The sequence below is a fragment of the Cynara cardunculus genome (genome assembly GCF_001531365.2).
Source record: "Cynara cardunculus var. scolymus isolate 2C chromosome LG 2, CcrdV1, whole genome shotgun sequence".
Lineage (NCBI taxonomy): Eukaryota > Viridiplantae > Streptophyta > Magnoliopsida > Asterales > Asteraceae > Cynara > Cynara cardunculus.
The window spans coordinates 13,682,222-13,694,312 of NC_037529.1; the positions used below are offsets into that span (position 1 = coordinate 13,682,222).

General features: G+C 37.6%; 3 protein-coding genes across 4 annotated transcripts; 1 reads left to right on the forward strand and 2 right to left on the reverse strand.

Moving 5' to 3' along the window:
- Positions 1 to 1,740: 1,740 nt before the first annotated feature.
- Positions 1,741 to 3,477, forward strand: LOC112505913 (rho guanine nucleotide exchange factor 8-like; the record flags this gene model as incomplete). Its single annotated transcript, XM_025109950.1, has 6 exons — positions 1,741 to 1,861; positions 1,939 to 2,093; positions 2,173 to 2,247; positions 2,328 to 2,573; positions 2,660 to 2,971; positions 3,067 to 3,477. Coding segments are annotated over 6 exons (1,320 nt in total), but the record flags the coding sequence as incomplete, so codon positions are not given.
- Positions 3,478 to 3,749: 272 nt separating this feature from the next.
- On the reverse strand, positions 3,750 to 8,140 carry LOC112506457 (ras-related protein Rab7). 2 transcript variants are annotated; one of them, XM_025110510.1, is made up of 7 exons: positions 7,971 to 8,140; positions 7,834 to 7,860; positions 7,373 to 7,472; positions 5,058 to 5,204; positions 4,890 to 4,970; positions 4,274 to 4,419; positions 3,750 to 4,058 (listed from the first exon to the last, which is right to left on the reverse strand). In XM_025110510.1, the coding sequence occupies exons 1-7, from the start codon at positions 8,021 to 8,023 to the stop codon at positions 3,992 to 3,994; spliced, it is 621 nt and encodes a 206-aa protein (XP_024966278.1). In that variant the 5' UTR covers positions 8,024 to 8,140; the 3' UTR covers positions 3,750 to 3,991. The 2 variants fall into 2 exon arrangements, with proteins under 2 accessions (XP_024966278.1, XP_024966277.1); XM_025110509.1 differs by having other exon boundaries at positions 4,890 to 5,204; positions 7,971 to 8,100.
- A 399-nt stretch (positions 8,141 to 8,539) lies between these two features.
- Positions 8,540 to 11,480, reverse strand: LOC112506526 (proline-rich receptor-like protein kinase PERK1). The gene is made up of 7 exons (XM_025110640.1): positions 10,877 to 11,480; positions 10,247 to 10,798; positions 10,084 to 10,170; positions 9,760 to 9,830; positions 9,605 to 9,681; positions 9,358 to 9,505; positions 8,540 to 9,123 (listed from the first exon to the last, which is right to left on the reverse strand). Exons 1-7 carry the CDS (start codon positions 11,478 to 11,480, stop codon positions 8,656 to 8,658), a joined length of 2,007 nt encoding a protein of 668 aa, XP_024966408.1. The 3' UTR covers positions 8,540 to 8,655.
- Positions 11,481 to 12,091: the final 611 nt, after the last annotated feature.

Sequence of the window (12,091 nt, forward strand, 5' to 3'; positions counted from 1 at the left end):
CTTATCTTTTTGTTAATTTTAATAATGGTTGTAACTAAGGATGAAACATAATTTTCTATAAACACATGATTTTAACGTTACAACGTATGTCTACGTGTCTTACTAATTATTAATGACATTATACATTGTTATAAAACTTTTATTTTATCTTGTCTTGTGTTAATTAAATGTCTATGGTATGCCCCTGGCCACAAAAGTTTTTGAGCTCCCTTCCTCCCGTCTATGCTAAGTACACGTCTCCACCGTAGTCTACCACATTGATCTTATGTCGTCAAGAGCTCTTATGAGATGTCATGTCTTCAAAAGTGCAAAAGGCCTCCATGCCCATCATTAGTTGCAAAAGGCCGGCCCAAGCCCATGGCTGGCATCGCAATGACCATGGGCAAAATAACCACAAGGGTGGTGCCTGATTGGTTTGAGCTTGACTCCAAAAGTCAAAAGTACCAGGAGGTTTCAGGTCCAAGATGACATATTACTTAAAACTCAAGATGACAATAACTTGTGCGTAAGTACAACTTATTAAAGATTCATTTCTGAATTTGTGTAACCAGCTATAGATAAACATAATCAAATACGATATAGACATCTCATTTTGAATATAAAAATCTAAAATATAATTAAGATAATTATTAGTTATAACAAAATACTTAATTATTATCTTTATAAAATTATTTTATTAAACGATAAATAAATTACTTTGTTATTAAGTTTAAATTAAATTATAAACAAAATATAACATTACAGAAATTACACAAAAAAACCAAAACTTTAAATAGTAAATTTGATACTGATACCAATATATATTTTTCTCCAAATTTTTATGATATATTTAAATTTATAATTTATTTAAAATAAAAACATTATCGTTTTCTCAAAACCACTAAAAACTGTATTATATCGACATAGATAAACAACAAAAGAAAACATTAAAATTAAAATATATCTCGTTATATTATACGAGTACCCTTCTAGTTTTTTATAAAGCATTTGGTAAAGAAATATATTTGTATGGTTGTTTAAAAACACGTCTCAAGTCAATATCTGGTTTTTCAAAACAGAAACCAGAAGAGAGATGTAAACTGAAATGCCATTTCCACGCTTTCTCCTAAGACCATAAAACAAGGGACCGTTTACTAAACACTTACCCGGTAAGTATTTATCGGTAAAATTTAACACTATCATTTACTTACCGGGTAAGATTTTATTCCATCAAATTGGCATTATATGCAACAATTTATCCGGTAAGCGCTAACCATGGTAAGAGTCGTCGCCATCACTTACTGGCTAAGACTCATCGGTCCTTGCCTTCGCTCTTACCGTGTAAGGTTCTTGGTCCTTGTCATATTCATCCTGTAAGCACTTATCTGGATAAATGTTTAGTAAATACCCCCGACTCTCCTATTATTATCTCTCTCTATTTTTTACATTCTTTAGAATATAAGAAAAACAACATGCACCCACGTTCAACAAGAGAAGATGCACCAAAACCCCCTTTTTCTCATAAATTCCCATTTTTTCTTTCTTTTTATTTATAACAACTTATAAGCTCTGATGCTGTCAAGAGAAAACAAGCAACATTCCATCACATCCATCAGCCATACCTGCAAATAATGCTATTAGCTTAAAACCTCATACCAGCCGCTCAACTTCCTTCTTTACCATGTCTTCTATTTCTGGTATGTTTTTTCATTGAATATCCAGACCCCGATCTTATAATTGATTCTATTTTCTCTTCTGTTTCTAGACATGGAACAGATGAAAGAAAGATTCACGACGCTGCTTCTCGGAGAAGATATGTCGGGTCGTGGCAGAGGGATTTCATCCGCTTTGGCTTTATCGAATGCAATTACAAATCTTGCTGGTAATTCATTACTTCTTTTTCAACCCCAAATCCAACTGGACCTTCTTTTACTATTAATTTCTCTGCCCATTTTGCAGCTTCTGTCTTTGGAAAACAAAGTAAACTGGCTCCAATTCCACCAGATGCAAAAAACAGATGGCGAAAACAAGTCGATTGGCTCCTCTCCGCCACTGATTACATCGTTGAGTTCCTTCCATCTCAACAGAAAGCCAACGATGGATCAAATATAGAGGTCAATATATGTTGGCTCTTTTCGATAGTAATCTAATGGGATTCCACATATTCTCACGTTTCTATTTCTGATTTTGCAGATTATGGTGACACAACAACGAACAGATCTGCTCATCAATATCCCTGCTTTAAAGAAGCTTGATGCAATGCTCATTGTAACAATTGCTTCCTATATAATAAACTTAAACTTCTAAACTCAAATTGATTCTAGTAATGATAAAGCTGCATGTTTCAGGGTTGTCTAGAAAGCTTCAAGGATCACAAGGAATTCTGGTATGTTTACAAGGATGCAGATGAATCTGAAAAATGGTGGCTACCTATTGTCAAGGTTCTTCCAGGAGGGCTCTCAGATGAATCAAGAAAATGGATGCAACATCAAAAGGACTGCTGTACCCAAGTTCTTAAAGCTTCCATGGCCATCAACGCTCAAATTCTATCGGAAATGGAGATCCCAGAGACCTACATAGATAACCTCCCCAAGGTATACTCATCTTCAAATTTTCTTTCTATTTAAGCAGTTGTGTCGGCTTCATGATTTGCTACCTAATTTATCTATCTCCTTGACAGAATGGTAAAACTAGCCTGGGAGATTCAATCTACAAGACCATTACGGATGAGTTTTTCGATCCTGGAGAAATCCTAGCGACCATGGACATGTCATCAGATGAAAATGTGCTCGACCTCAAGAACAGAATGGAAGCTTCAATCGTCATATGGAAGAGAAAGATGAATCAAAAGGAGGCAAAGTCTTCTTGGATAAGTGTGGAAAGGAGAGAACTCTTTGAAGAGAGGGTGGAAACTATTTTAGTACTCCTGGAACAGAGATTCCCCGGACTTCCTCGATCGTCTCTAGAAATTAGCAAAATTGAGTACAACAGAGTATGATCAAGAAAATCCCTTCTTTCCTTCTCTTTTTCTTGACAAATAACACTTGTCTTTATCAACTATAACTCATGGTTTTGTGAACTATGTAGGATGTCGGTCACTCTATACTTGAGAGTTATTCAAGAGTGTTAAAGAGTTTGGCAAACAGAGTGATGAATCTCATAGAAGATGTACTCTATGCAGATGAAGTGGCACAGAATCCATCATCCGGGATGACCAAGAAGAACCAATCAATGGATTCTGTAGTAGCATCACCACGGGCCATAAGGGCCCTTGATCAAACCCCAGGCCACACTCCTAGAGGAATACCTAGGTCAATGACACTATCAGGTTCTATGGGGCGGGGTCTGGATCAAGGAGAAATGGAGACAAATGGCAACTCTAATGCTGACTTGATGGAGATTAGAATCAAACCTGCTAAAATTTTGACAAAAGCAAAGATGTCATACCTTGAGAAGCTTGAGGCTTATGGATTACGAAGCCCAACAGCCCGACATTAACGGCTTGCTAACTGTTAGTACAAGGAACAGCATGGTAAAAAACCACGAAAGGGAAAAAGACTAGGACTAAGAGAGAGATGATTATAATGTAGTGAATGTAAATAGCATTCACTAGAACCATTCTCCCTTCTTCTCTACATGATCAAAAGGGAAGGATGAATTGTGTTACGGTTTCAAGATTTTCTTAGGTTTTAATACTTTCTAACACATGCACACATTATCTACCTACCGCTTGTGTGAATTGTGATCTATGCTAGTTAGATTGCATTTTTGGTGGTAATTGTAATCGATCTTTTGTTTCCATAATGGAATTGTACGTTATGTATATGTTTCTACCTTCACAAATCAAAACAACAAATGAACATGTTGACAAAAAGCTAACTTATGATGTAAAATTCAAATGTACATACGACTCCCATCAGCATGCCTAGAAATGCTTGGTTGCAACTCGAATGGAGGAGATGTGTCTATTTGTCTCGAGTCCCATGGAATGTCAAGCAAACTGAACTTGTGCTCAACACTCGCACCCTGAAGATCTTTGTTGTTGCCCATTTGCCACATCGATCGTGTCAGGAAGGTAGCTTCATTCACAACAAAAAGTGAAAAGAAGTGTTTAGCCTTCTCGTTTACACAATCCGACATGACTAAAGAACTTTGTAAGGCCACTTAAATTTCATTTCTTTACACCATTTTTTTCCATTCTATTAAGTAATGAGACCCATGATCATATCTTCATTTTGCGAGAAACTACTCATGGAATGGATATATTAAATGACCAAAATGAATAAAAGCTTACATTTCTTCCTCGGGCTCATTTTTTAGAGCATTTTTGGCAATGCACTCAAAAGCAGCATCAACATTAAAACCCTCCTTTGCAGAAGTTTCAAAGTATGGGATGTTTCCTTTTGAAGCACACCATGCTCTTGCTTTCTTCTCCGATACCTGGAATTTAGGAATGAGATCACAGACCTTGATGCATACAGGAAAAACTGAAAGAACTAAAAGAAGCAGCTTGACAGCCTAGTAGAAATGCCAGTTGAAACAATTAGACAAAGATCTTCAAATCGACATGCATACAAGTTCCTTTATATTTGAAAGCAGGAACCAGAGAGAGCTTCACTTGTGATAAACAATACGGTTACTTTCAAGTTCCCAATTGTTGTGGATTCTAGACTTTCCAAAGAACACTTGTCAAGTTGACAAGTCATTAAACTTCATATCGATTTATTACAAATTGGAATTTTTGGGTGTCAAACCTAATATGCTTTTTCAAATCTTTCCTTTCTTATACAAGATTCTAAGGTCCTACCCAGTTCAAATCTTGAACCAGCATTGATCGATACAAGTTAACGATTACTGTATACGGACTTAGAATTAAGAAGATGGAGGACAAAGAACAAAGATCATCTTACCACTCGACTATTGCCTCCATCCACATCTACCTTGTTCCCCAATACAACAAAGGGGAAGTTTTCAGGGTCAGAAGGGCTGGCCTGAATTATGAAAACATGTTTGGTTAACAACATATATATCGGGGAGTTAGATTGTGTGCTCATGAGCCAGCAGATGAGGACTGTCACCTGAATTAAAAACTCCTCCCTCCAATTGTCAAGGTTATCAAATGACTTCTTGACATTCACATCGTACACAAGGACACAACAATCTGCACCACGGTAAAATGCCACACCAAGGCTTTGAAATCTTTCCTGTCCTGCTGTATCCCATATCTAAAAGTACAGCACATATAAGCTCCATAGAATGTAGTAAATACAGATGAATGCTCCTTATACCATTTTTTGATCAAATCCAAGGCAAGTAATGAATCTTGGCCTTCAATAGAAAGATTCATGAAAAGTACAGAGAGAGCAAACAACTGGAATACATATGCTGCCTTCAAATTTCAATTCATGCAAGCTAATTCACATATCAAGTGACAAACTTAAAATAAAAAGATTGCAAATTAAATTTCCTATGAAATCGACCAAAAAACTACTAAAAGACAAAAAGGGCATTAGATAACAGAATAAATGTCTCCAGCTTTTAGAAGAGGATGACAATGTCATACAAATATTGTATCATACAAATAAAGATGGTAGCAAATTATTAGGAAACAAGGTAAAAGGAAAACAGTTGGTGCAAGAGAGTCGATCCATTCTAGGGTCTAAAGCAAGCAAATTAGGTTTAATGGCGGGGACCTCATGGCCCCGTGGTCCACATTTTGTGAACCCTACTTGCCATACCTCATAAAGCAAGCAAATTAAGGCCATGGAGAAACAGTATTACCGGGACATTGATTATTCAGCAAATGTTTAGTTCAATATTTGTACCCTAAATCCCTTCAGTCCATGTCCATGATTTTGTTCCACTCATACAAAATTTCAGCTGGAACTGAGGAATGAAAAACTTCACATCAGCCATGTGATTTTCATTATGGAAATCAAAACAGATTATATCTTACAATGGTTTGTATCTTTATTGTAGCTCAATCTGAGAATGAATCATTAAACAAGGGCATATACGCACATATATCCATGAAAATTCATAAACGGAAAATGGTTATATTTTATTACGAATAAACTGCTTGTATCAAGAATCTGGTTCAACCTTGTCATGATTCACAATAGAGGAGTGAAACAAGTTTATATCTCACAAATTCACCTGCACAATGTCGGGCAACGCCTTCCGTCTATATAAAATTGAAACGGAGCAAAACCTTGAAGAACTATATGCAAAATAAGTGTTAGCTTATCCACCAGCAGGGGGTAGCTTTGCCATATGCCACTGATTTTAGGTTATGCCTACTCCATCCTCCAATCATTGTCCTGTAATGAGAGAATCTACCGTACTCACAAACGCACTCATGAAGGTAACTTTTTGTGAGGTGATTTCCTTCTAAATGGTAGTATACTTACAAAGAAAATTGTTACTTCTAAAAGAGGCCAATATTTTGTAAAGATCTTAAAATGGGAAGTTGTCAAAGAATTGATGAAATAATAATAAGGATGATCACTTGTTCATCTGCACACATGGAAATTGGATAAGCTAACAAGAAAAATTGTTATGGTAGGGACCTAGAGAAATCATGCGCAAGAGCGAAAAGCTTTCTTAATTCATTTAGTGATTATGGATTTGTTATCAAGGGATAATTGGGGATGTCAAAAATCTGTAAATGAGATACATAAAAACATGGAACTAGTAATTTTTTTTTTAAAATCCTATGTCTTATCTCATGATAAATTTGAAGGGCACAATCATATTGTAATCTTAACATTATAATGAAGCTATTATGCACTATAATACGAGCTTGTCCTGTTTTACTTTTTTCATTGTTGATTTATTTCACATATGACATATCATATGTTAGGGACAAGGATTGGAGAAACAGAGAAGGTTACTCCTTTCTCAGTGGAAGGTAACAGAATTGAGTCAAAAAAACAATATCTTTCTGAACATCCAAAGGAACACTCTGCACAAAGACTTCCTATCAAACCCTTGAAAAGGCAGGAAGCCTTGGTGGAACACATTCACCTTTTTATCATGAGCCATATGTTCCAGTGTATCTATTATCTTAGGACATAATTCACTATTTAGGGTTTCTCAAACCATAATGTGTTTTACAAGTAAACTACCATGCTTGTGGGATCATTGTGGTACCTTCTTAGATCTAATAAGCATGTGCACCATCACAAGAAAAGAACACAAGGGAGATAAAGATAGTGCATAGCATACAACAGGAAGAATATGTACTCTACACATGCAACTTCCAAAGAAATATAGTAAAATCTGGTCCTGAAACACAAATACACAATGAACATGTCTCAAAAGGAAAACAAAGTAACGTTAATGAGATAAACATAAACAGAAAAATTCAAAAGATGCTGGGAATGAATTAGACCTGCAATGTGAAAAGTCTATCCTCAAATTGCACTTCTTTAGTTAAGAAGTCAGCTCCAATAGTAGCTTTGTACTGATTACTAAACTTTCGATTCACGTATCTAAATTAGCACAATTTAAGGGCAACATCAATAACACCCCCACATTTCCGTTTTTGACAGCAAACCAAGTTCTGATAAAATGCAGAATTGATATGGATACATTTGAGAACCGTCAGCATTCTAAGGATTTAATCTAATCAGCAATCATTTTCTCCAAGAACTTTAAATCCATATAACCAATTTTGAAGTTAAACTACGGTTTGACATAAAAAAATCCAGGTGTAAATTTTCATTTGAGAAAAGAGGGACTAAAATTAGGTCCAACCACACGAATCAGATATAACACTCCACTAACTCATACTAAACGAATTATAAACTGCATAATTGATAATATCTAAAAACATCTCGAACTGAAGGATACTGATTCATAAGAGATGTCTTCCCAACCCTGCAATCAGTCATTGAACACCAAAAACAGTTTAATGCACCTCAAATCACTCTATCCAAACAATTATCAATCACAAATAAGTACAATAAAAGATTAAGAGAGATAGAGACCCGCTATCGCCAAGAATTATGACCTTGAGCAGCATTCGACGACGGGACGCCATGGATTTCGAGCTTCAAGCTCTCCGATTCACTTTCTAAAAAAGAAATCTAGGGTTTGAATCACCAACTCAAAACCAAGAATATAATTCAAATCGCCCTTTTCTTCCTCTTTCTCTATTTTCAATTTATCCCCTTGTAAATATATCGAATATGCGAAATATCCCTTTTCTGACGGAATAGAAACGGAAAAACGACCGGTGATATTTAACTTTTAAGCCCCTCTAGAGTTTTTAATTACCATTTCAACCCTTACTTTTAAAAATACTTTTCCTTTGAATTGTTTTTTATTAAAAATAGATTTAACGTTATGGTTTGTTTTTGTTTGAATTGAATATCCAATTGCAAAACGTGGTAGCCTGCCATAAACGACAACGTAGAAAATGACAAATGACAGCTACGAGTATTTTGTCAACCCTTCAATCCGCCATTAACAAAACCTTCAAACAACTGTCAAGATTCATATTCAAACAAGAACGACACCACAAAAGTCTCCCTAATTCAACCAACCCCTTTGAATCTTTCAAATTAAAGAATCGTATATCATTATATCGTTTAAAAAAAAAAAACCCAAATCAAATTTAATACAAATTCAAATTAATCAAGAATCAGCATTAAACTTTCTGTACAATTCTGATCAAAATCCATCACTGAAACCTCGACTATCTTTCTTCAATTTGCTCATCTCCATTTCCCTTGTATTCTGCCCTTCACTACTTGACCCAGATGGGTTCAGCCCGTATTCACTCGTGGGCCGGCTGTACTCGCTGCTCGCATACTCTTGCGTGCCGAGAGCCATTTTCCTGAACTTGATCATATCTTTGTTATATTCGGTTGTATCGTAGTCTGAGCTCCCATGGGAGGTGTAGACTGAGCTGTGTCCTGGCCTGATCCCCTCATCAAGATCAGACAGAGAAACGTCGCCTTCTAAGGCTCGAACCACCTGGCTCATCTTGGGCCGGCGGCGAGCAGAGTGGCGGACACAAACAGCGGCACACGACACCATCCTAGCCATCTCACTCGGGTTGTAGTCTTTTTGTAAACGTGAATCAACAATGGCGTCAAAGTTTCCGTCTTCCAGGGCTCGGGTTAGCAATGGCCTTGCCTGTAATTTCATATATGCCATAGAATTAAGCTTTCAGGATTTGCGGATGGGAGGATTGTCGTTTAAAGGGAAACTTCAAATGAGAACCATAAACGAACTAAACTATTTAATGTATAATCACGATTAATATCATGTATTTTTATTATGAATAATTTTTATCATAATATCCACCACGACATTCCTCATGAATAAAACATTAATAGAACCTGCCTTTAAATGAGTTTTTTTACTTACCCAATCAACTAAGCTATCATCCATAAAAGTATTAGCGGAATCAACAGGTCTGCGCCCGGTAATCAGTTCTAAGAGCATGACACCATACGAAAAAACATCAGATTTCTCCGATAGTTTGCCTGAAGCCGCATACTCTGGTGCTAGGTAACTATAAACACAAATTCATACAAAAAACACTAGAATTAATTCGATAAAATTCAAAATTCCCAACTTATTCTAAGCTTGAAATTCAAGGTAACAGACATACCCGAAAGTTCCCATGACTCTGGTTGAGACATGGGTAGCAACATCCGAAGTAATCTTGGCAAGCCCAAAATCAGCAACCTGAGAAATTAAGCCAAACCCATAAACGCAAGCTCATGGGCATCACTATAAAGCCGGTTAAGACTGCAAAGATCTTACCTTTGCTTCAAAATTGAACTCAAGAAGAATGTTAGCAGCCTTAATATCGCGATGAATGATCTTGGGATGGCCTGCAAACAGACAAAGATGTTTAAGAATACTGGTCTTGTGTTCTTTCAATATATAACACGGTAGAGAGAGGTTAAATGAGAACCAAATATATTTTGAGAACCCAAAAACCGACATTCCAAACTCTATTCATGATGAACATCCTTGAATAATAATGAATATGTTTCAAATTCATTATGAATATCATGCATTTTCATCGTGAATAGTTGGTTATCAAGTTTTCAAAATATTTAAGGCTATGAAAAGAGAACTTACAGTCCTCATGGAGATAAGCTAGTCCTTTGGCCGATCCAAGCGCAATTCGCAATCGTGTTGAGAACTCCATCACGGGTCGATTCTTCCCTGAAATATTGACAAAATAAAGGTGAAATCTTGATATAATTTGATAAATTGAGGATGTTTAAGATGAAGAACATACCATGCAAGTGGAACTCCATGGTGTTATTTGGAACAAACTCATAAACAAGCATTCTTTGAGCGCCTGAGATGCAATATCCGACCAACGAAACCAGATGTTTGTGATGAACTCTGCTAATGATCTCAACCTCCGCCTGAAACTCACGTTCTCCCTGTCCACTGCCGGCTTTCAACGATTTCACGGCGACCTCTTTTCCATTGGGAAGCACCCCTTTATGCACATATCCGAACCCACCTTGACCAAGGAGGTTGGCATCGGAAAATCCATCGGTCGCCATTGCTAACTCTTCGTAGGTGAATGTACTTTTGGAGAAACCTAACGATAAAACGGGAGCAGGTGGTGGATGTAGATCTGAACCACCAGAGTAATTGGATCCTGAACCACCGCTGCTACTCATAAATGGCGGCCGTGGTGGTGGTGATCTAACTGGTGACTGTGGTGGTCGTGCTGCCATTGGTGGCGGCGGTTTCAGCGGTGGCATCATAACGACATGATCACCGGGAGGAGGTGCATTATGCTGCCATTGTTGAGGTTGACCGCCATAAGGATCAACTGCACCACCAAACACAATAAAATGAACACCAGAATAGAGAAACTAATAAGATTTTGGTGAGAATTGAATAATCAGACCTTTAGGAGGAGGGGGTGGAGGAACATAGAAATCAGCAGGGCCATAGCTTCTTCTTTTCTTCTTTTTACAACAAATAAAGAAAATACTCAACACCGCGAGTATCAGAACTCCACCGATAGCGATTCCGACCACAGCCCCCGTCGAAATTCCGGATGAACTATTGGACGAGGGGGCGGCCGGAGGACTAGAAGACACACTCCTCGGAGGCGGTGGAGAGGGTGTAGTTCGTCCCGGAGGAGAAGGTGGACTGTTTCTAGGAGTTGGAGGCGGCGGGTTAGTTGGCGTAGAACCGGATGGTGACGGAGGCGATGGTCCGGTAGGAGTGGAAGGGGGCGGAGAGGTGGTTGTGGGTGGCGCGGGAGGGGAAGTGGAAGGAGCTGGAGTATTAGGGGGCGGAGGAGAAGAGACAGGGGTTGGCGGGGTTGGAACTACTGGCGGTGGAGAAGCCGGAGTGGATGGAGGTGGGGTGGACGCAGGTGGGGGAGAAGCGGGGGTGGACGGAGGTGGGGCAGAAGCAGCGGGTGGTGGTGTAGTGGTGGTAGTGGGCGGCGGTGTTGCTGGCGCGGTGGGTGCCGGCGAAGTTCCCGGCGGTGGAGAAGACATATTCAATTTTCCTTTTTGAAGTCTTTGAGTCCGCGTTCACCGGAAAAAATGAAAATGTAGAAAAAGCCCCCGTAGATTTGTTAATTTCCGGCGATATTTTCTGTGTGGAATGGGTTGTGTTTTAAGAGAATTATCTGATTCAAGTGCATACGGGAAACAGGTTGTAACAAATAAAAAAAGGGTGGGGCCTACACGGAGGGGCCACGGATGTTCTTTTGTCTTTTCCACCCCCCACTTATTTATTCTCTTCCCAAAATATCCTTTTTATTAAGGAAATTAATTAAAATAATTATTTTTAAATTTTAAATTAAAATTTCTCTTTAAAATTGATTAAATATATACAAATAAAAATATATTTATTTATTTGGCTTTTCCCATAAATAAGCTAGTAAAAAAAAGGAATAAACGTATAATGAAAAGGAATAAACAAATGTGGTAGTCAATTTAAAAAACATACATATATTTAATATTCGCTGTGTTTTTTTAGATGATTCGTCGATATCTAAAAAAAAGCAATCTAAGTTATCGAGTATGTGGATTTTCTTAAATAAGACAAAGATGAACCATCCAAAAAGACACCATTTTAATTTAGTATGTTTTGGTATGAATAA